This window comes from Amborella trichopoda, chromosome 7, assembly GCF_054954075.1.
Source record: "Amborella trichopoda isolate Santa Cruz 75 chromosome 7, AtrichopodaSantaCruz75HAP2 v2.0, whole genome shotgun sequence".
Lineage (NCBI taxonomy): Eukaryota > Viridiplantae > Streptophyta > Magnoliopsida > Amborellales > Amborellaceae > Amborella > Amborella trichopoda.
In genome coordinates this window covers 32,358,764-32,381,658 of record NC_142342.1, presented here as the reverse complement: position 1 = coordinate 32,381,658, position 22,895 = coordinate 32,358,764, and the positions used below count along the sequence as shown (strand labels likewise).

Below are 22,895 nucleotides of genomic sequence, written 5' to 3'. Positions count from 1 at the left end.
TATCAACCCAAGATATAAAAAATAATCTCTTTTAGGTACTTGGCCATTCAATCTTATTAATTCCCCGTTTCTGCTCCCATTATTACTAAACTTGCATTCCATAAGTTCTTAGTTCGGTGAGTTTTATAACCTTTACATTCAAAGAAACATCTCAATCACAAAATGTATAAATTTGGCATTTTTGTTTAAGATAAGTATACTATGATAGCAAGTGGGCTTCAAGTATTATGCTAGCAGCTCCTCAACCATCCATTGTCATCGAATGGTGGACGACTCGCACACTGTTTGAAACCCAAATGCTGTCGTGCAGTGTTCAAGAAAGTGCAGGCACCCACCTAGGCATTTTGGGTGCCTGGCCGCCTAGGTGCCCAGGCGCCCGCCAAGGAACAGGGTACCCTCATAAAAATTGAAACCCTTAGGGAGTTTTTAGGGCAATTTTAGAGCCCCAAACACCTCGTGATATAAATTTAAACATGATAATACAATCACACACATAAGATTAAAGAATTAAGTCATTAACTATTAAGAAAAACATAAGAAACTCGATTTAAGTTTTAAAAGAAGATATTAAGAACATAAAAAGAAGATATGAAGAAGATAAAAAACTCGATATGAGTTTTAAATAAATGAATAGGATAAAAATGCTACTATGTTAGTTTTAAAACAGTAAGACTTAATATTACTTTACTATAACACTTAAATGAATATATAAGATCTTAGTTTCACTTTCACATAAGACTTAACTCATTAAGATATCACATAATCAATAATTTATCAAACAAAGTAAAACAAAAATAACAGAATATCAAAACATGACACATTGTACAAAAAACGAATCAACTATTCATAAAAGAATACGACATATCCCCAATTTCATCGTCCAACTAAGAAAAAATTCAATTAATCACAAAATAATCAATCTTTCAACTTCAAACATGTAAATATATCATAAAAGAAAAAAAAATAAAAGAAACGATACATGATTCACAATATAAAATGTTGTAGCAAAATCAAAACAAAACCCTTTTTCAAATATGATAGTACTTCAAAAATATCGAAATCACATTGATGTCGGTGCAAACCTCGTCTATAGGGTTGCCAAAAGTCCTCAAAATCAACTACTAGAAGCTCCGAATCCACCCACAAACTATTGCCTTTGTTTTGGGAAGAAATCGAAAAAATAAAAAATTTATCGATCTTTCAATCACAAAAGAGTGGTTTTTTGGGAGTTATTCTCTCCCTAAAAGGCACGGTTTTGGTTTTGGGGGTTTAGAAAACCCCCAAAGCCCTTTTCCCCTCTTTTTGGCGGGGGAAAAGACATTTTTACCCTCGCCGAGACCCTTTTCCGCCTTTTTTGCAAGTTGTCACGAGGCAGCGCCTAGGCGGCGCCTTGCCTGCCTAGGCCGGTGCCTAGTCGCAGAATGCCGAATGGCCTCGCCTTGCTAGCGCCTAGTTGTTTTAAAAAAATTTCTGCCTAGGCGATCAGGCGGGCAAATTTTCGAACATTGCTGTTATGGTATACACACATGTATATTAGCAAGTGGCAGTTCATAAGAAGCAGTAATTTTGATTCTCAGTATGCAGGGATAAAGAGTCGGACCTGCATGGCTTCATAAAGCTTCCTCTTCTTACGCGACATCAAAGACTTTGAGAGGTTCTCATTCTCATTAGGAGCATGATCTGGCTGAGGTATTGAGCCTTCAATATCCTCATCCAGGGTATTGCCTTGTAAGGGAACAGATGCAGAACAGGTAACACCTTGCATTTCAATTTTGAGTTCATTGTGGTATTGCTTCTCCAGGATCTCCCGCTGACACATGCAGACACGCAAATGTCAGACCCAACATGATAAAGAGAGGAAAAGACAATACCAAAGAAAAAAGAAAGCCCCCAATAACTATTGTAAAGAACGAATGGTTTCCAAAAAGACTTAATTTATTTAACAAAGAAGTATGCAACAAGTACTTTGCTGCTAATTTTCCAAATCCTATGCTAATAACAATTTTTGAAACACTAGTGTTTCAGCAATTTTCCTAAATAAAGAAAGCGGGAAAGTCATATATATTTGTAAAGCCTATGCTAATTCGAAAAACAATTTTGAAAACCAGTACTGTTTTCCGAGCAGTTTACCTTCACAATAAAAAAAGAAAAACAAAAAGAAAAAGTTTCCCTCTGAAAACAAATGCCCAACTAAGGACGAACAACATTATAAATAGCAGTAGACCAGGCACACACCTCCCGCTTCCTTTGGGAAGCTTCAGTGTCTTCACTCCTATTGATCACACCTTCAATAAACAGATTCTTAGGGTCATCTATGTCCTGCTGCTCTAAGTCTGGCATCGGCAGAAGTTGCTTTTTATAAGCTGCTTGGAGGCGCTTTATGGTCTCTGCATACTCAGGTACATAGCCTTCAGCTTCATTGTCAACAAAAGGCGACAAGTGAGGTGGAGCAACCCTGTCATAAAACCATATGGGGTAAAATGAAGATGAAAATCTGAGCATGTAAGGAGATGGTTACCCTACAATTTAACAGGGCACTACAAATATCACCGGTAGCAAAGATAACCACAATCTTACATTATGTATAACTTCATCTTTATGAGCTTTGAGATGATGACAATAAAACACTACTTTGAAATGTATGACAAAAATATGCCTCTATGATTCAATTAAATGCAATGTCCCCCCTTTCATCACAGCCAAGCAGCCAGCACACCTGCCCCACCGCACCCTTCCTCTCTCACACCCAACCTCTCCTTCCCCCTTCCCTCCCACGCTCCTATGCACCTCCCTCCATTCCTCAGAAAGGCAAACCCAACTTAGCACCTCAAAGGTGGTCAGGGTACACAAAAAGATGCATAGCTTTTATCATATACTTCAAAAAATAGGGCTGGTTTCACAATTTTTATTAAAACTCAAGGCATCATTCTAAATTTTACATAATGCAACCAGTGGAGTGAATCTTGAAGCCCATTGCATTTTAATACTTCACAATTGGAATAATTGGAAGCTAGCGTCCCTCAAATGTAGAAAAGTAGTTGCATCAACAATGAGGGGATAAAAAATAAATTAATTAAGTACAAGAAATAAGTTATAGAAATATGGATCATAGCTTAATGAGTTTTTGCAATGGACATAGAATATGCTTATTCCTTTTCCACATCTTGCAGGAAAAAGAAAAACATACATAAAGTTATAACAATGTGAGGATCAAAGTCCAGTTACAATCACGGCTGAAGTGATAGAGATTGGAGGACCTAGTTGGTAGCCTAGTAAGGAGAGAGTCATAGCTGGTTACTTGCACATGAAGGCAGAAGAGAGATGAAGGGGGAGAGAATACCATGGAAGAAACTGAAGTGCAGTAAGAAGAAGAGTTTTTGAGAACATGAGAAGGGTTTTGGGTAAGTACAGAAATAGGAAGTGGAAGGATCACCGGAGCACCATCTAACCTGATTACTCATCTTGACCCCTCTCGTCCAATGTTTGAAAGGGGGGCTGGTTACTCTTTTGCTAAACTTGTTAGGAGCATTAGATCCACTCCCATATGAAAATAATCAACTTATGAGAAACAGTAATATAAATGTAGGACCATAAACAGGAGCCCAAAAATTACTAGAAAACAAATATAAAAAGGTAGCCAGATTCATAAGTACCTTCCAATGAGATAATTTTCAGTTGGTATTATAATGAGAGAATTAACACAATCATAAACCCATTGTGGTTGAACATAGTCCCTAGAGAGGAACATATGGGGCTGAGTTGGCCTATCCACTATCTGTTACAGAAGATAAAAGTTAAAAGGCCACAAATATGTTTTAGGGCAAGCAAGAAAACAAAAAACAAACATGAATGGTGTGCAATGAAATCGTGATTATATTAATAAATAACGAAACATGCAGCACCAATACTCCATTCTCAAGCATTAAGTCATATAAACCACTTATAGTCGAAACCCAGCATCTTTTACAAAAGCATAAGAATGAACATAAGAGTTCCCATGCATGTGCATACTGAAATTTCTAAAAGATACCAAAAACTGGGATTCAATATATGACAAAGTAAATATTTTCAATAAATTAGTCAAATTAAATGCGAAACTTTGAACATGATTACAAAACCAATAAAGAAAAGAAATGTAATAATAAATAATTCAGTAAAAACTCCAATAAACACTTTCAAAAAATTTCCAATGAAGTATGAAACATGCAAATCGCATGAAACTTATTGGGGAAAAGACCCCAATTTATACCAATATTTTCCTCTTCCCCCATTTCTCAATATGAAAAAACACCATTGGTAAGGCCCTTCCAGTTTGCAACGGGTTGCAAAACAGGTCAGGTTGCCCTGGTGGGTCCGGGGTCCAGGTCTGGACCCCAAATATGCACCCAGCAGCTTAGATCTGGGTCCAACAAACTTGAACCCAACCAGGTCCAGGTCAGGGTCCAGGTATAGCCCAGACCTATCCAGTTCGTCACAGTTGGGGTAGGATCTGAGTCCAGCCTCAACAAACCTAGATCTGACCGAGTCCAGTTCCAGGTCAGACCCAAACCCTGACCCACTTGCACCTCTATCCAAGGGGAAACACTAAAACTTCATAACATTAAAGCGCATGCCTGAAGGATCAGAAAAATGTCACTCAATAGGTAAACAAGAGATAAATATCAGGGAATTAAAAAAGATCAATATTATGTTTTTTCTTTCCGATTGGTGATAGGAAACATTTTTAAAATTGATAATCCTTGTTCAAAGTAGAAGGATTGCTTTCGAGTTGGATGTGGCCATGTTTTGAAAGAAAGTAGGTGACTTCCCTCCTAGCAGAAACAGCAATCACTAAGCAAGAATTCTCGTCATCCAACAAAACATAAAGTGAAAAATTTTCCGGAAACAGTTAAGAAATTTAAAATAAACAACATGCATTAGCAATGATTCATAATCAGACTTGGGAAACTTGAAGAAACTTGAGAGTAAGACTACCTGATGAGTTATGCTCTCATCTGATTCTTTAATTGGAGAACCATCGCCATCCCATCCAACTACACCTCCAAAAGCAGGAATAACAAAGAGCAATGACTCCCTTGGAACCTATATGAAACAGGACTCATTAGCAACATTCATCTTTGCAAAAAATTCAATACATATTAGTGATGTTGAGAACTAGATTAATCAATAGAAAGAACCATCATAAAAAAAAAGCACTACAGAAACCAAAATAGGCATACTTGGAGAATAATTACGGAAATATTTCCTTAGACTATCAGCAAAATAAAGGAATTTTATTAAAACGCATCAAATGGAACATACCAGTAATGACATCAAAGCTAGCACATGAAGGCATCCATAAATGGAGGCCAAGTGAAAATTAAGGAAAAAATATGGAGAAAGTATCCATTCAACTCAATCTTTTTTAATATCCGGAGACATTGCAAATTCTCCTTGAAATTCCATGACATTACAAACAGGTGAAGCGTATGTTACATGGATTCTTCTGTTTGGGTGTCATATGCACGCAGGGCACATATTAATACGCATACTGATACAGATTGCTCTGGATTATTCTTGTTTATTAACCATTAAAACTTGATATTCACTTTTGCTTTGAGTGGACACATGAGAACTTTGAAAATATCTAGGGAACTTTAAAAACATCTTCAGATACAGCCATGTAAGGTGCAATATCATATAGAAGATTAGTAAGACATTGTTGGATTTGGTTGTCTCTTCATAAAATAGCCGCATCGACCATTTTCGTGGCATGACGAATCCAATATCCGATACTATGTCAAACGCTGTCACATGTCCCAATGACTGCGTAACATGCGTGACATATGAAGCTCCTTGTATACTTTCAGAAGATTACAAATCAATAAATTGCTAAGGAATGAGTAAATTAATAATGGGCTTTTCATCAGATAACCCATGAAAGATGGGGAGTTTTAACAAATGCATTTATCAATGTCATCATTGGTGGGATGGTTATTTTTTTTATGCTGTTTCAAACCATCAGCATTTAAGACCTCAATATTTTACAGTTTCTATTCTAATGAGATACTGGACTTACAAACACCTATCAAGCTGTTCTCTTAGATGATAAGCAAGTATCGTCCTTTCCAACCCCTATATTTAAGGGGGGAAAAGAGGAAGGACATCAAATTACACAATTTTTTAAGTACGCACCCATTATTTTTGTGTCTGCCCCCCAACACATGGGTGGTGATATAGATGCCAAGCTGATTTGGCCACCACATCAATGGATTATTTTACTAAAACAAAAAAAGAAAAAGAAAAGAAACATGTAGTTGTTGAATCTTTTCCTTTCTCGAAAGGGGAGGTTTTCTGGGTAAAGGGAAAAATTCAAAACTGCCCATCCTTCCATTTCTGACACAGATATGGACGAGTGATCTATTAACACCCATGACTCCTATGGAAGCGGAGTTAAAATGAGGCAGCTATTGGTTCTGGCCACCACAATATGTCACATTAGTATCCCATTGGGCTGTTCATAGTCATCATTTGGGAGTCTAACGTGGGCATATTTGGGCGGCCATAACCTCTTGATGTTGGAGTCCCCAACAACTACCTAAAAATATGGGTCATTCATAAAATTCCCATAACAAAATCCCATAAGCAAAGATTACAAACAAAAAAACTGGAAGGTCAAACTCAACAATAATTCATCAAAAAAAATGTAATGTCCAATAACACTTTCACTTTCCTTTTCTTACATATACTAAATTTCATATGATGATGCCTACAGTCATGATTATCAAAAGCAATGTTTAAAAAGTTGGGACTTGGGTATGAATTAACTGGCAGTTGATTTACCTAGAAGTAGTCCAAGTCACAATTTTGTGATATCGGCTTATTCAATACAATGGCAATAAATAATTATAAATGCTTCATTCGGAAATGAGTAAAAAACCAATTCTTTAGCATATGGATGGAAGCATGTTGGGGGGTCAATGCTCACTCCTTTTGCCCCCTTTCACATTAGAGAAGTCAAAAGGATGCCACTAATGAGTAGCATATTGCATTCTATTTGGAAACTCGTGCAGGTGGTCTTTCCAGCTCTGTTGTACAGCAGGAACTCCTAATCCATTACATTCTTGAACCTACGTCACTCTGGGAAAAAGCCTAAACATGCTGAGTTTCAGTCCATAAAAAATAGTAAAATGGTAGGAAATTCAAGGGAGAAATGGCATGACATGCAACATTTGTCACAGCTGAATCCTATTCAAAATCAGATCAGCATCACAGGTGGACTTTAGTGCATTTCAAATTCTGAATGGTGTCAATTTTTTTGGAATAGCATAAATTATCAGTATGCAACTAACTGCAGGTCTACATAAAATTTCTTCCATTTGGCACATGCATGAGTTGCACCTGATGCCATCTCTAATCTCTGGGGCTGAAGCCATTTGTAACTACTAGAGGTGTTTGATTAAGGTCCATAACAGTAAATGGTGGTATCGTTACAGTCAAAGCAAGATTGCATGAACAATAACCTTAGAATTGATTGCCACAGCTATTTTAGAACTTTGCCAACCTAGTGGGATTCTTCTTAGCTGTCAGCCATGAGTGAAGTGTCTTACAAAGCAATTCTACCATGACCTCGTGTAGCCATGAGTAAGGCTTTTCCCAATGCAATGTAGGTATTATTGAAAATGTACATTTATGATCATGTTCACGTAAACGAGGTGTTTTAACAACAATTTTAAGGAGTGTCTGAATGGGGGAAGTTAATCGTGCACCAAGGGATATTGCCGCAAACAATTTAAAAATATTTTTTTGGTAAATTATAGTTTATAAGAGATTTACAATACTTGCCTATTCTGTTTCATTATTTGGAAGTTTATAATCAACAGGAATATTTATTTTATTCACTCAGAAAAGAGCAATGGATTAAATAATTGAAATTGGCTATCTCAGGGAACCTCACACAATAAAATCATATTTGTCTCCCTCATAACCCTGCCCACTAATGCACGGAATGTGAATAAATTATAGAGGCTGGCACTAATTCACTCCAATTAAAAACAATAACTTTTGTTGCACAATATTTTATATGATGCCTACAAACCATAAGAATTTAATTTATAGTGTCTTGCTTGACATGGAAAATTTGATTATCCAAGGTTTAACTTTTTACTATTAAATTTTCCTTCGGAAATATTCTACAAACAAGCCCGCAAATACAGTAAACAGAATGAAACCCTCTGTTCTCCAAGCATGTAAGGACCTAGGGACCCCATACGTGCCCCTGTTGCATGCCATAAGACCTCAAATTTGAATAAGATGAAGTAATTTACCATGCAACATTCCTTTTTATTTATCATTAATCTCAAAGAAAGAAAGTTATCTTTTTATTACAACAATTCATGAATTCAATCAAGTGATAGTTATATGAAGAAACTAAGAAAGCAGAATGAACCATATTAATAAACAATAGGTGTACTAGGAGAAAAAGACTCACATATGAGCACGTATACTCTGCTCCCGCAAAGGTACACTGTACGTTTACTCTCTTGGGCAGAAGACTTCCTTGCAAAAATGTTTTTGATCCAAAATTTTGGGAACCAACTAAAGATCACTAGATTTTTTTTTTGTTTTTGTTTTTTTTTGGAAACACTAGATGATTATGTTAAAAGAAAATTTTGAGTTTTCTAACACTTAGATCTCATCCTTAAAAAATTGGACGGTTTCTTTTCAATCTGAGGCATTATTCTTTTCAAGCCCATAGAGAATGAGATTTGGAAAAAAAAATTATTGAGTTCATCATAAGGGTTGAGGAGGTTACATCCCCAAAAATTGGGGTCCTAACATACTCCTAGATTGGGGTTTTCCTGAGGGAGTAAATGGACATTATGCTCCCTTGGGAGTATGAAATCATTTGGCTTCATATATTAAACCACAACAGTGTGTATAGAAACCGAGGCTAGAACTTTTAGCACAATGAAAGCCCACCCTGACTCAAAAGGAATAAATTACGAAATCAAAATTAATAGAAAATTGACAATGGTACTAACCTCACGACTGAGGAAAATTTTCAAATTTTTGAAGAGAGCTTTGCACTCTCTAGTTTCCATGTCATCCTCATCCTCATCAATAACATCCACTACAAGACGTGTCAATGAGCTTGATTCATTGGCAGGAAGCTGGTTTTGAAGTAAAGCCAACCTTACATCAGTTTCATTCGGCTGCCTATCCGCTTGGCCTCCATCGACTTGCTCCGATTCAGAAGGGACAATAGCTTTATTATCAAGCAGCAGGGTTCTAGAACTAGCAGCCAAATACCTGGATAAAGCATAAAGGTCTGGAGAATAAAATAGAAAATGTCATGCTTCAGTAACAAGGATATTAACAAATGTATCAAATGGATCGAATTTATGACTGATTAGTAATAAAGACAATATTAACTTTCCTTCAAAAAACTAACAGGAAAGATGGGAAGCATGTAACAAATATCACTAATGGGTACTCTAATCCCCTCCCAGCCATCATACTGAAGGAGGTCAGATAAACAAGAAGTAAGCCAGTATCCTGAGAGCTTATCTTCTTTTAAAAATTTTGAATCCTGCCATATTTGACTCCTTGGTCTCAATGCCTCATAGGCAGCAAGTTTCTCTCCTACAATCTCCAGGCCTCTGTGCCTCTGTGGTTCACCTCTCTCGCTTTCTCTCTCTATCAGCAGGTCCAGGACTAGCCCCTTCTCTAGCCCTATCTCTCATGGGCACTTTTCCAATCTCTGCCATCATATATAGATTGATGACTGTTGATTTTCTTGCTCTTTTAGATACTAAGATGACAAGCAAACATCGTCCTTAAGTAGTTTCTTGTGACTTCTGTTTTCCTTTTAATTAAAATACACATCACATGGTTGAGAATTTTGGGCTACATTTTGCACTTGACTGCTCCCCAGCAGAAAAAGAGAAAAGTCTTTGATTTCTTTCTTGGGGTGAGAGAGAGAGACAGAGAGAAACTTATCCCAAAACTTTGAGGGTAAGGCAAACAGAAAAAATAAGAACTAAAAGTTTTTGGATGCAGTATCGCTCAAGTTGTCTACAAGGTTTAGATGAGGATGATAATTTTGAAAAGCCAGTCATAGAAACTTGGATCAATTGGAAGGGCAAAGATATAGGTCTAGCCAAAACAAGGGTTATCTGCGGGGGGAAATTGAACTTGCAGATACAACACAAATTGACGATTTGCACATTTATTTTTCTTCTAATCACTTTGTCCTCAACCTTTACCTCTCTATATTCACCCGATACAAAATCACACCCCACCAAAAAGAAAAAACCCAGATCTGTCCAGATACACCTCAGTGTACATCTTGGGTTTAGCTCAAGGGACAATTTACTATGTGGTGGCACCTCCTTGTTAAAGATATGTGACTGGCTTTTTGCAACCATCCAATTTAAACACGGCTAGGATAACTTCAATCAAAATGTCACAGATAAAGCAGAAACCTGGCAACCAGTGCTCTTCCAGTAGCCGTTCTCCCACAACGCAGAAAACCCATCTTTCTCTCTTCTTGGCAATTCCAAATCCCTCTCCTCCCCTCCACTTCTCCCTTCTTTCAGCTTCAAACCCCACTCTCGCCCCGAGTAGTCTGTCAATAAAAATCCCTCTCTCCTCGCCACCACTACAACCCCTTCCTCACATCATACTTCTATAGTGAGGCCATCTCTCTCTCTCTCTCTCTCTCTCTCTCTCTTTCTCTCTCTCTCTCGTGCACCGCTCTCTCCAAATCCCAATTTTGCCCATCTCCAAAATGCCCCTTTCTCTATCTCCCTTTCCAAGCCTCAATTTGTAGATTTCCAGCTACTCAGGGCAAAAGATCCATCTTGAAGCCATTAGTTTCTCCCTCATCACATCAAAGACAACTCCAAATTGATAAGAAACAGACCCAAAAAAGCGAATAGCATTAACCCACCTCAAGCCCATCGGTTCACTCTCCTATCACAAACAACATTACGAGAAATCAGCCACATCTTCTTTTGTTATCAATAGCAACAACCAGAAGTGGCTAAAATTGGGTTTACTTGTATAAAATTCAGGGCATTATTAGCTTCAAAAAGCAGCAATGAGGTGAACAAAGGACCATCCATAATGGAGTTTCAGCCTCTCTCTTGGACTTCGATGGAATGAACCAAGAACTACCATGAAAGCTATCAAAGAACTCAAATGCATGGACCCCGAACAGAGAGAAAGAGAGAAAGAAAACCCCTGGGGGGGGGGGGGGGCGGGCGGGGCCAAAGGGTAACAATGGTTAGAGAAAAGGAGAGATGCAGCCATGACGGTGTTTATTGGAAAGCAAAAGTTAAAAGAAAGAGATCAGGAACCAAGGGGTAAGAGTGATAAGAGAAAAGGAGAGATGCAAAGAGAGATGAGGAAGCAAGGGTGATAACAATGGCTAGAAAGGAGAGATGAAGCCATGAGGCAGCTCATTGGAGCGAAGGAGAGCCATGGTAGAGCCTATTGGAGGCCAAGATTTAGAAGAGAAATAAAGAGAGAGCATTAAGAGAGAGAGTGAGAGGGGCCCTTTAGATTAGCAAATAGATGATAGCTGGTTTCCCAAGTTTATCTTTTCAGTATAGTTCATTTCCAATCAACTTATCCCAACTGCCTATTTAAATCAGACTGTCAAGAACAAGGAGTCACATATTTTTAATATGTGGGTGGAGCCATGAAGGAATTTTTCTCTAGTGTTGGAGAAATGGAGAGAAGCAAGCAAGCAAAGAAATGCCGTCAATAAGACAGAGAGAAAAGGAAAGAGAAAGAGGGGCTGCATTCAAGGTGATGCTATGAGAAAGAGGAGACAAGAACTGAGAAAGGGGAAGCCAGAGCCTTAAACAGATGGTAGATAACCAATGGGTGAGGCAGTGGAACTTGGTGTTGGGGAAAACGACAAAGAGTTAGGGGCATGGGATTCATTGAAAAAGGGTTTACTGGGGCTACCTAATATCCCAGTAAGCCATATCATCCCCTCCCATCCAACGGTTAGGAGAGGATCAGAGCAGTTTTCACTATACACATTAAGCATGTTGAATCTCTTATAATATGAAATAACCAAATCCAAACAACATGACACAAAAATATAGGCAAAAAATTTACACGTTGAGAGGGGTGTACCTGCTGCCAAAGCTTCTAGCCGAGGATCAAGAGTGGGTGGATATTTTACATTTATGGAATGATAAAGTTTGAAGTTCGCAAAGGCAAGGAGGGTCTGCAAAGGAAGAACATGGAATGAGTAGGTTTAATGCCATAGATAGCAAATATGACTCCTAGGTTTATGCATGGAAATACACAGGTACATACAAAATTGCCTCCAAGAGATGTTTCATATAAAGAAACATGTGCAGCACAAATACAAAAGATCCAAAACCAAGAAAACTCACATACTGATAATGCCATCCCATAAACCTCAAAAATCCATTACATAAAACCAGTATATACCTCATAGAATTCCAAGAAGGTTAGCATTACATTGAAGTCCACATCATCTGGTATAACTTGTTGCAATGCATGGGGTGTTAACCAGGTGATTTTTTGGCCCTGAACCTCAGCCTGTTGAAGAACATGTTGCATATTGTGTCGGATATTAAGAGAATATGTGACTATGATGCCAGCGTGTCAAATCCTAACATGAAAGGAATTAAATACCTGGTAGTATATGCCTTTGACAGAGATGAATGTCTTGCGTAGGCTATGTGTTCGAGAAATGTATGCCTGCCACTCATGACTCAACCTATCCAGAAACAGATAAAAAATACATCCAGGAGTGATCTATCAAGAAAAGGAATACCCCTTAAGAGCATGTCAGAAAAAAATATTCTTATGAACATGTTTGACGATATATGGGATGAAACCATTCATGAAGATGCAATATAATATTATGAACAAGAAAATAGAAGGGAAAAGAAAACCCAGAAACCTTAGATTAATAAGGTTGTGCTAGATGTCTTTTGCATAGTTTCAAGCTTTGCAAGAAATCAGCTTTGAAAATTATATCATAACTACAAAATCAGCTACAATAGAATGAGCATCATTTACAGAAGGTTTGCTAATTTTCTACCAATTATATATCAAAGAAATACAAACATAGGAATGAATGAATAGTCTCTTCGCCCACCCAAATTTTTTAAGGGTTCAAATCATTTTCTTCAAGCTTAACATATTGAATCTACAAAAAAGATGAAATTATAGCTATTAATGAACAAACCAATATGCTACTAAGAACCCACAACATTTTTTCTCTATCCAAACAATTTATAAAAAAAAAGGTTTATGACAGGATTTGAGAAAATGAAAAAGGTAGTAGAGATATCAGGAACACCCATAGGAGGCATACTTAGCGACTCTTACGTCAATCCACGAAAGAGAAAAAGGAAGGGGGGGTTCAAAATAGAAAAAATAAATATATCATACTCATGTCAAAATCTAGACACTAAAGACTCCCTTTTAAAACCTTGGTTTCTGGTTTTTCTCTACTGCAAGTATCTTGGCATGCTTCATTTGTACAAAGAACATTGATAGACTTAGTCCAATTTAAGTGCCTACTGGTCATTACATGGAAAGCATGGTGCATATTATACACATTCAGAATACAGCCACTTGAGCCACAAACAAATGCAAGGCACAAATTACATTACAAGCTATGAAGTACATATGAACTACTTAAAATGGTTTACAAACTATGAAGTACATATGAACTACTAAAAATGCTTTACAAAGACTGACCTTCTACAATTGTGGATCCGGTTAACATTAATACGTTCAGACTCAACTGCAGGCAGTGCTGCGAATAGGTGGATCATTGTAAGACAATCATCCAAGTCTCGAAGTGCATCAACAAATTGAGGATACCTATTTTAACATGTGAAATATAAGATATGCGATTTCTTCCTTAGGTATGCTTCTTTGAGGAATATGCTGACAATATTTTCACTGATAGAATACAATAAAATCTGCACCTTTCTTTGACAAGATGGTCAAGAGTGTAAGATGGGCGATTTTTTTCTAGGCGAGCTACCTCATCCTTATTCTTCTTTGCTAATGCTCTCTTTATCTTCTTATCATATGCCCTAATTTCCCTGTAGGGCAGAAAGAAGCAATTAATTTACAAAAAAAAAAAAAAAATTCGGTACCTCTAATAAGAATGAACCCTTTAGCACTTCATTTAGACGAGTAAATTCCTCTCATCATGCATCTAAATTACAAGAACATAGCCTATTCCACAAGATAATATCCACTTCTACATGAACTCTTTACTTTATTGATTGTATACTACTCGACAAGGTCACATACAGCGAAAGCTTGACATATACAAAACCAAAAACACCAGTAACACCACTAAGGCAATAAGGAGTAAGCTCTTCTTCAATCAAGAGTAAAGTTGAACGTTAAAAGTAAAATTTCATACCAATGTCCAATGCAAGAGTTTCCTAACAGTTAAAACTAACAATTTCCACCCATTCATGATTCATCTTAGATCACTTAGTTAACATTACATATAAGAAAATATACAGTTTATCATATTGAACACCGATAGGGTTACATATATATCTACCACTCCAGGCATGTGAAGTACAACAACAAGTACAAAAGACTCATTTGTCTCGCATAAATGAGTAACCTAAAAATTTCAAATTTGAAAAACAAAATTTAAAGTTCGACTAATGATTTATTTAATACTGAAATGCCCACTGCTAACAGTTCACATGAGCCAAAACAAACAACATAAGCTTCAGGACTTCTAATATGAAATTTTTTTATAAAAATTACCACCGCAGAAGGGATCATTTCATATGCTCTAACTCAAAGTTGATATAAGTCCTCAAATATTTTAACACAAAATTAATAGGAAAATGGTCAAGGACCTATGGTTTTTGGAGAAGAGTAATCCTTAAAACTATTGCATATATTCAAAACTTAAAATTCAAAACATGAAAAGTTGAAGTTTTTTTCTTTTTTTTTGCCCTATCTCTCTTATGCATGTGCCCCAAGACAAGGGACTAATGCTTAGGCTCATCTCTTTGGGAATATATGCTGTGATGTAGGTTCAGAAACGAATTGTTTTTCTATTAATTTTCTGAAAACAGCCTTTTCTCTTTTCCATGACTTGAAGCCATGAACCTCAAAAGGTGACATTGCATGTCTTGTGATTTGCATCTCAAAAATTATTATTTCAATCATTGAAACTTTAAAGTACAGTAAACAATTGAAAAAAGGGTATACTTTGAAGCACGCCTCACCTCACTATGCTTTCCATTATTTTGTCCAGAAACCACATGGGAGAAGGTCAATAATACAAAAAGATAATTGGGCCACAGATAGAAAGCATAACGAGGAGGGTCACTACATTTCAGTCCCTAAAAGATTAAGCATAATGGATGAGGCAATCACTTGACTCCTCTTCCTTGAAGTCACAAAATCAATATCAACTGTTGATGGTAGGCTCAGTCCCCTCAAGAGTCACTAAACTACATGCCTAGCAATGCCCTACATTATTCTACTCCCAAGGCAATAGCCATTGGAATAGGTACCTCAGAGCAACAAGAAATTTGTCAAGCACAGCTCCTATCTTTAAAAGCTAAAAATTTCCCAGCAGACACATCTAATTAAATGATCAAGAATCGATGACCAAATGAAGTGCCACGATCTCATAATTTTTACTACTCTCCAAGCATCCAAAGAACTAGGTCACAACCATCTGCTATCCAAAATAATGTCTACCTCCAACACCAACCTAGATCTTCGAAAAAGAGCACCTGTCACCAACTATGAAGATTCAAGCAGCCCATTTCCAAACCAGTTCATAATCTAAATACTTCCCATTTGACCAATTCATATCCTCCAAGTTCAGGACCTTCTAACCACCTCTTGACCATTTAGCGAAGGGTCAGCCTTACCATGGATATCTCAAGATTTGACTAAAGAAGGTCACAGTCAATAATCTCCACCAGATTCACAATCCCCCCCATATGCTTATCAACTTTCCTTGCCTACCTCATGTCACTATCAAATATTTACAGCTCTAAGACGTGATTCTTCACCAACAAATAATTGCATGCCTTTCATAGGAACCCAACAACACACCCCAAGGTTCCTCGACTCACATGAGTAATCCATAAAGGGACTTTTAGCAGCACCGCTTATCCCTTATGAAACAAGAATGTATGCATGTTTGCACATTAAGTTAAGTCATATTCTTAAAAATTCAACACGTTCTTCTACATGCCTAGAATCCTTTAAGGGAATCCAAAAAAAAATACTGGGCTTCAGAAGGCATCATAAGGCTTCTATAGGCCCTTGGATCATATCTGCATTCTTCTTTTATGAAAGGAAATTTGTTCAAATGGACAATCAGCTTAGATGCTGAGTCTTCCTGACTAAATAACTCACTGTAGTCGCTTTACCAGTTCCACTCAAATAGGAATACAGGAAGCATTAATCCCTTAGAAATTATAATACAACATATATTAAGATAAACAAATTAATTTGTGCTTCACGCACATCTAGAGGCCTCCTCAAGCTCCAAAAGCACATTAAGGGTTCTTTAGGGTTCCCTAATGAGCATAATTGTCGTACTTATTGACCTTAGTTTTTGGAATCGTCATCACAAACAACTCTGCAAGTTACAGGATGACTTCCAAATTAACAAGATTGTTAGCAACAATATTCATGTCAGATGTATTTATAAACGATATAAAAACACTAATAAAAAATAATAAAATTAATGCAGGCAGAGATGCACAATATCTCTGAACCCTAAGATAAGATATAAATTTAGCAAATTAACTTGGTCTTCAATGAAAACAATAGACATATAGTCCAAGCATGGGGCAAAGATGTCTTAAAAAAGTGTGATGTGATTGACAGACATATACAATATTCCGAGAACACTTTTTTTTGTGAGAAATCTATTCCGAGAACACTTCGGTTTGGGTTATAATAGTGCATCTGGGATATGGTTTGGGAATGCAGTATCACATAAAACTATGCTCCGATGGGATTTGGCAACCCCCAAAACAAATCACTTTATTATGCAAAATGCCGATCCCCCACTTTTAATGGTGCTTCACATTATTTCCAAGAAGAGTTCCCATACTCTTTTCTTACTGGTGGTCTTCTTTAGAGGTACGGTTTCAAAATCTGCAAGAAATTTCAGTTCATAAAACAATGGCTGATTGACTGGAACCGGGACCACTTTGGTTTCCTTCCAGCCAAAAAGCAATTCCCCTTATCTGAACAAAAGCATTGGACTACATGAGAAACAAAGAGACCTATTTCCCTCTGAGCTCAACACAAGAACTTTTTGCTAAAGGTAAACCTTCAGAACTCCCTGAAACAAGAGGAACGCTCCTGACACAAGCTCTAGAATAAAATGGCCACGCAAAGGAGACAGTAGCACAAACCTCTTCCATAAAAGTGACAATTGCAGAAGATCAAAGACCATCCCCCACATCAAGAATAATGGCTGCACTTCGGAGATAACGAATAAATCTCTAGGGCCATTACTTCTTTCAAAATTTGTTTTCTGCCGATAACAGCACTCGACTGGGGACAGAAAATGCCCAGTTCCAAAATATCAAAGAACACAGCGTTACTTGGTTAGAAAGGCCATTCACAAAAATAAAAAATCCTCAAATCCATCGCTGATCTAGGCCACAATAATGCTCCTGCCCCAGCAGCTTCCTTGTCATCCTTTTCCAAGAGGTATGGCCACATGGGACTCCCTTGGCTCAGATGCTCTTCAAGGTTTACTGAATTCCATGAAAATGAGTAATCAACAAAAGCATGAACAACATTCATTTCTCATATCTCTCAAAAACAAATAAACAAATAAATAACATCTAAAAACATTCATTGTTCAATTCCAAAATTGTAGGGGCCAAGGAAATCTCTAGACTGCAACAAGTTTTGGGCCAACTCATTTCCCCTAACCAATGGGTCTTTGTAGAAGGTAGACAGATCCTTGGTGCACTCATCACCAATGAGTGCATTAGAGAAAAGATTCCTTTCCAAATCCCTGGCCTCATCTGTAAGTTAGGCCAAGAAAAACCATATGATCATGTGGAGTGGGGAGTGGGGAGTCCTCAACAGAATTTTGCTCCTGGTGGCATTTGGTCCCAAGTGGAGATCTTGTATCCATGGGTGCCACCCTTCAGCATAGTTCTCAATCCTCATCAATGGCTCCCTCAGGCTTTTTCCCTGCCTCTCATGGTCCGAGGCAAAGAGATCCCTTATCCCCTTTCTTTTCCATTCATAGCCAATGTTTTCAGCAGATCTATCATATAGTTTAACCAGCTCGGTATGCTAAAGGGCATCTCCACATCCCATCGCAACCCCTTTTCTACCTCCGACACATATTTGATATCCAGGTTTTCCTCAATGAAACCCACCGCAGGTCGATAATGCTGGGTTTCTCATATGATGTTTTGAACTAGCTACAGGCCTAAGGGTGAATATCCAAAATAAAAAAATGCTCATATGGTTTGCTGCCTTGGACCCTGACAACATTCAATCATTAGTGCAAAGAATGGGATGACATATTCCCAAACAAATACTAGGGTTTACCCCTTTGCTTAGGAAAGCCAAAGAAAGCCCAATGGGATGGCACAGCAAAAAAAGTTTGAGAGGAAATTGGTGACTGGAAATGCCACTTTCTAACTACGGATGTGGCATCACATTAATCTGGTCCATACTAGCAAATACCGATGTTCTCCGAAGCTGCGCATTCCTCATGCTAGCGAGCATCCCCCACAAATTAGAAAGCCAAATGAGAGAATTTTAAAAGAAAAAAAAAAATGGCTGGCTCCCATGTTGTCAAATAGGAAAGAGTTTAGCTGCCTAAGAGTAGAAACGTCCAAACCACTAAGACAGTCCTCCTAGCGAAATGGTGGTGGCACATTACCATCAAACAGGATGCCCTTTGGTGATCAATAATTCTTTACAAACATGGGTACAGTGACTCATGGTAGATCCCTCAAGGCCCATCAACAACGAGTGCCTCCGGAACCTAGAGAGTTATTAGGAAATCAAAATCCAATTTTCTGACCCCATGTGCTTCCTTCCCGAAACTGGAAGTGGAACAAGGTTTTGGAAATATCTTTGGCTGGGGGATCAAACATTTGATATAGCTGGAAAATACTTGATGTGATAATCCATCCAGAAAAAAGATCCTCCAAAAAATCCTCCTCCTCTCAAAACATATTGACAAACCTTCAAGGGCAGGGGCTGGGCTTTTTTGGCCCAACAAATGCATTGAGGGAGTCACCTTTTATAATAATGCAGCAGCCCCAGTCTCTATTTGAAAAGTTTTAAATCGTCCAGCAGGGACAACATTCATAAGAAAGGCATCTGCCATGCTTGTTGGACCTGAGAGATAAGGGCACAATTGTTTTGGGGAGTTTTGAAGACACCACTTCCATAGGTTACCATGGAAGTGGCAGCCTCCTAAAAGCGATGTCAGTTGATGTTGTTTTAACAGCTGCAAGAGGCTGCGGCTTCCAAATAGCAGCTTCCACTCCCACATAACAAACACAGAAGTGCCAAAGTTCACATAAGCCATGGCTTCTAGGAAACGAACGCAACCTAAAGTTCTTTCTTTTGAGAGAGAAGATTGAGTGTTTGATTCCCCAACCAAAGATGTTTCCTTCTCTTGCAGAATCCATGGCCTTGCTGTGCGGTTTGGAATTTCCAACAAAGACTGGGGCCCCTCCATCCTTCTAGAAGCATAATCCCTCAATGTCACTTCTTGGGCCTCCTACCCTTGCAGGTTGCACAACATCTTTGCAATCTCTGCCATCTTTATCGTGATCTCTGTGACCTTCTGACACACGTGGAGTGAAGATGACTCCTCGATGGATTCCCTGCTTCCCTTTATTCAAGTCACCCACCATTGTCCACCCACCCCACCACAGATCACAATTTTGTAACAACCCTTGACACACAATCTTGTTACCCAATTCCGTACCCAAATTCTGTAACCAACACTCTATTTACAGTCTAGCATACCAGTTACATCAAATGCACAAGTTTACAGTATCAATATAAATAGTTATTTATCAGAAGAGGTGGGGCTGGGACTATTGGAAATCCTTTCTACATATTCTTATTTATTTATTTTTTACGAAATTTATCAAATTATCCATGAGAGAAGAGTAATTTAACACTTTAACCATATCTTCAGATTTAATTTCAAAATACCCATAGAAAAACACATGGCCTTGAGTTGGAATAGTTGCAACTAGGTAAAATGTCATACTTCATCTCCAATGGGTATTTTGATAAATCTCCCTTTTTTGTGACTCAAAGTAGACAAAGCCTACCTTAACATGTTCTTATGTTCTTTCCTGGAAACCCAAAGGCAAATTTGGAATTCAGAAGGGCACATCACATTAGCATCTATAATTTGTTTTGTTATGCGTCCATAACTGAATGTCACTTGAAAAATGCTTATAAAAACCAACTACAAAACAACCCTAATAAATACTTCACTTATTTTGTCAAGACCCATTCAAAGTGCCATAGGACAAAAGTCGATCAACCAATGCAACAAGGCAACATCAGTGGGCAAGCAATTGCACAGCGGGCTTCCAAAGGCACCCACAAACAAAATATGAATATCCTAGACAAAACTATCAGCAAAATGAAATCTAGCATACAGCTGAAAATGCCACAAATAATTAGGAGAACATCAATAAGTATAATTACCTGAATTTCTCCAAAAGAGGCTCGTGAGCAAGGAACATAATATCTTTCATGTGATAATAGGTTTTGTCATTTCCTTCCAACTTTTTCTTTGGCTCCCTAGGAAATATTCCTTTAAGGATGCAAAGTTTCCTAAATAATAAAGAGAAAAATATTGTTAATTGCAAGATTCTCAATGCTGTATGCCTTCGATATGAGACCACAAACAAAGCTAAACCATTTGAATAGAGTCCATATGAACCCCTTACTACTCATTCGTAGATAACAAAGGATATGCTCATAAGTGTGCATCACATGCTCAGAGAGGTGGGGAGCATATGTGTAATGGAAGAGCAAAGCATAGTGCGAGCTGGAATCACAATAATATTTTTTTGTAAATGAGATCATCATTACATTTCAAGAATGAAATATGCACAAAATCGAAGTGTTCATATTTAAACACAAGCACATGGATGCACTGCACAGGCATGCACATCTAAAATTAAAAAGGCTAACTACTTCTAAGCCACCAAGTGGAGTCAACTAAAGGGTTATTGCCAAGTCGAATACTGAATACCAAGTTGACAAACATTTACAATATCACAGTATCTCACTCAAAAGAACAAAATAAATGCACAACTGGTTGCTCATTTCAAATCCCTCCCTGCCACAGAAGCCACATCAGTATACCTTGAAAGACCAAAAAATAAAATAAATCAGCAAAAAAATTCGTACCATCAAATATGTCAAAAATAAAAATAGCCAACCCCTACACAAAATGCACTAGTTCAAGTCAATTCTCAAAACCCATAACATTTAAGCCCATTGCAGCTGAAGTATTGTAACTATCAAAACATTAAACTAGATTAGTAAGCCTCAACAACCTCAAAAAGTAAAGCCAATAAAACTTTTAAATAACCTTCAATTCCAATGGGGCCATCGTTTAGATCCAAAATCTGGGACAAAAACTATTTTCTCTAGTTTGAGCGGAAAATCGAGAAATTGCTTTTCTACCCGCATGATAAAAAATCAATTTCCTAGTCAGATTTCCTAAAACAAGCAGTGTTTTGAGAGTCGGTTGAGTCCGAGTTTTTTGAGACTCAAACTAATCCACTCCAACTCGAGCGAGTTACTAAGTTGCCCCAAGTTTTATGTACAACTCGGAGTACATTTAGAAAAACGAAAAGATACGGGCTTGTTGTTTATATATAATTTGGATTTCTATTGGCAAAGATTGGCATTTTTTTTTCTTTGCCATAAGACTGATATTTTATTTTCTTTGCCATTCCCTTTTTTAACTTTCCTTCTATTTGGATTTTTTAAAATGTCCCAACTATAAATCAATTTTTTAAAATCTACTTGGATTTTTTAGGTTGCTTATTTAGTATTTACTACTTTTAGTTTAGTTTTTAATATTTTATCTATCTTCTTTTATTTTTCAAGGGCTGTCAGCCCTGTAACTCCAGCGCAATCTCTCTCCATCTCTCTCCCACACCCCCTATCTCTCTCCTTGCTAATCCTCATCTTTATGTTTGTTCCTGGTTTCTCTATCTCTCCCCATTCGTAGAAATATTTTTCTACTTCCATCTTGCACTAGCCATTTCCTCCTCTCTATATCTCTACAATGTTTTCCTCTGTAGATATTCCTTGCATTTAGCCCATTTTCCATGCAGAAATGTATGCATATGCTATCAAAAGAATTAACGCAAGGTATGTTTTTCGAAGGATATATATTTTACAGGAAATAGTTTTTTTCCATAAATTTTGTTTTTCTAGGGATCCAAAAGGATCGTAAATTAAACCTCAATTTTCGGCTTGCTCAATAAACATCTAAAGATCAATTAGCATCTTTCGACAAACAATGCCTAACCATAAATCTAACCTTAAAAAACCTACAACAGTGAACTAGACAGTAAACCCCAAAACTCTAACTACATTTTGAAATCCTAACCCTCGAATCCCACCCAAGGACAAAAACCCTGAGAAGCTTCATTTGTAGAGCAGAAACCAGATTGCCTGAGAAGCTTCATTTGTAGAGCAGAAACCAGTGCACCTGAAACTGGAGAGATTGATCTGCAGATAATGGATGGCTTTCGTTCTGGTGATGTATTTAGCTGAGTTCCCCTCCCTCTTCTTACCCTGAAACATGAAATAAATTGGAAACACATGATCAAGATTCATGGATTTGCTGAAAAGATCCA

The 22,895-nt window shown here is 37.6% G+C and overlaps 1 protein-coding gene across 3 annotated transcripts in view; it reads right to left on the bottom strand.

Moving 5' to 3' along the window:
- Nucleotides 1-22,895, bottom strand: part of LOC18426478 (pescadillo-like protein) — a 28,578-nt gene that overhangs the window by 3,515 nt on the left and 2,168 nt on the right. For 2 of the 3 annotated variants that reach the window (XM_011622200.3, XM_006833124.4), the window contains exons 3-14: nt 22,748-22,833; nt 20,719-20,847; nt 13,974-14,093; nt 13,741-13,866; nt 12,664-12,748; nt 12,457-12,567; nt 12,133-12,226; nt 9,024-9,310; nt 4,975-5,082; nt 3,654-3,775; nt 2,236-2,455; nt 1,601-1,810 (exon numbers count right to left, since the gene is read on the bottom strand). In XM_011622200.3, coding sequence (XP_011620502.1) covers nt 1,601-1,810; nt 2,236-2,455; nt 3,654-3,775; nt 4,975-5,082; nt 9,024-9,310; nt 12,133-12,226; nt 12,457-12,567; nt 12,664-12,748; nt 13,741-13,866; nt 13,974-14,093; nt 20,719-20,847; nt 22,748-22,833 — 1,698 coding nt within the window. The remainder of the gene's footprint in view (nt 1-1,600; nt 1,811-2,235; nt 2,456-3,653; nt 3,776-4,974; nt 5,083-9,023; nt 9,311-12,132; nt 12,227-12,456; nt 12,568-12,663; nt 12,749-13,740; nt 13,867-13,973; nt 14,094-20,718; nt 20,848-22,747; nt 22,834-22,895) is intronic. The other variant, XM_020662453.2, reaches the window with a different exon arrangement.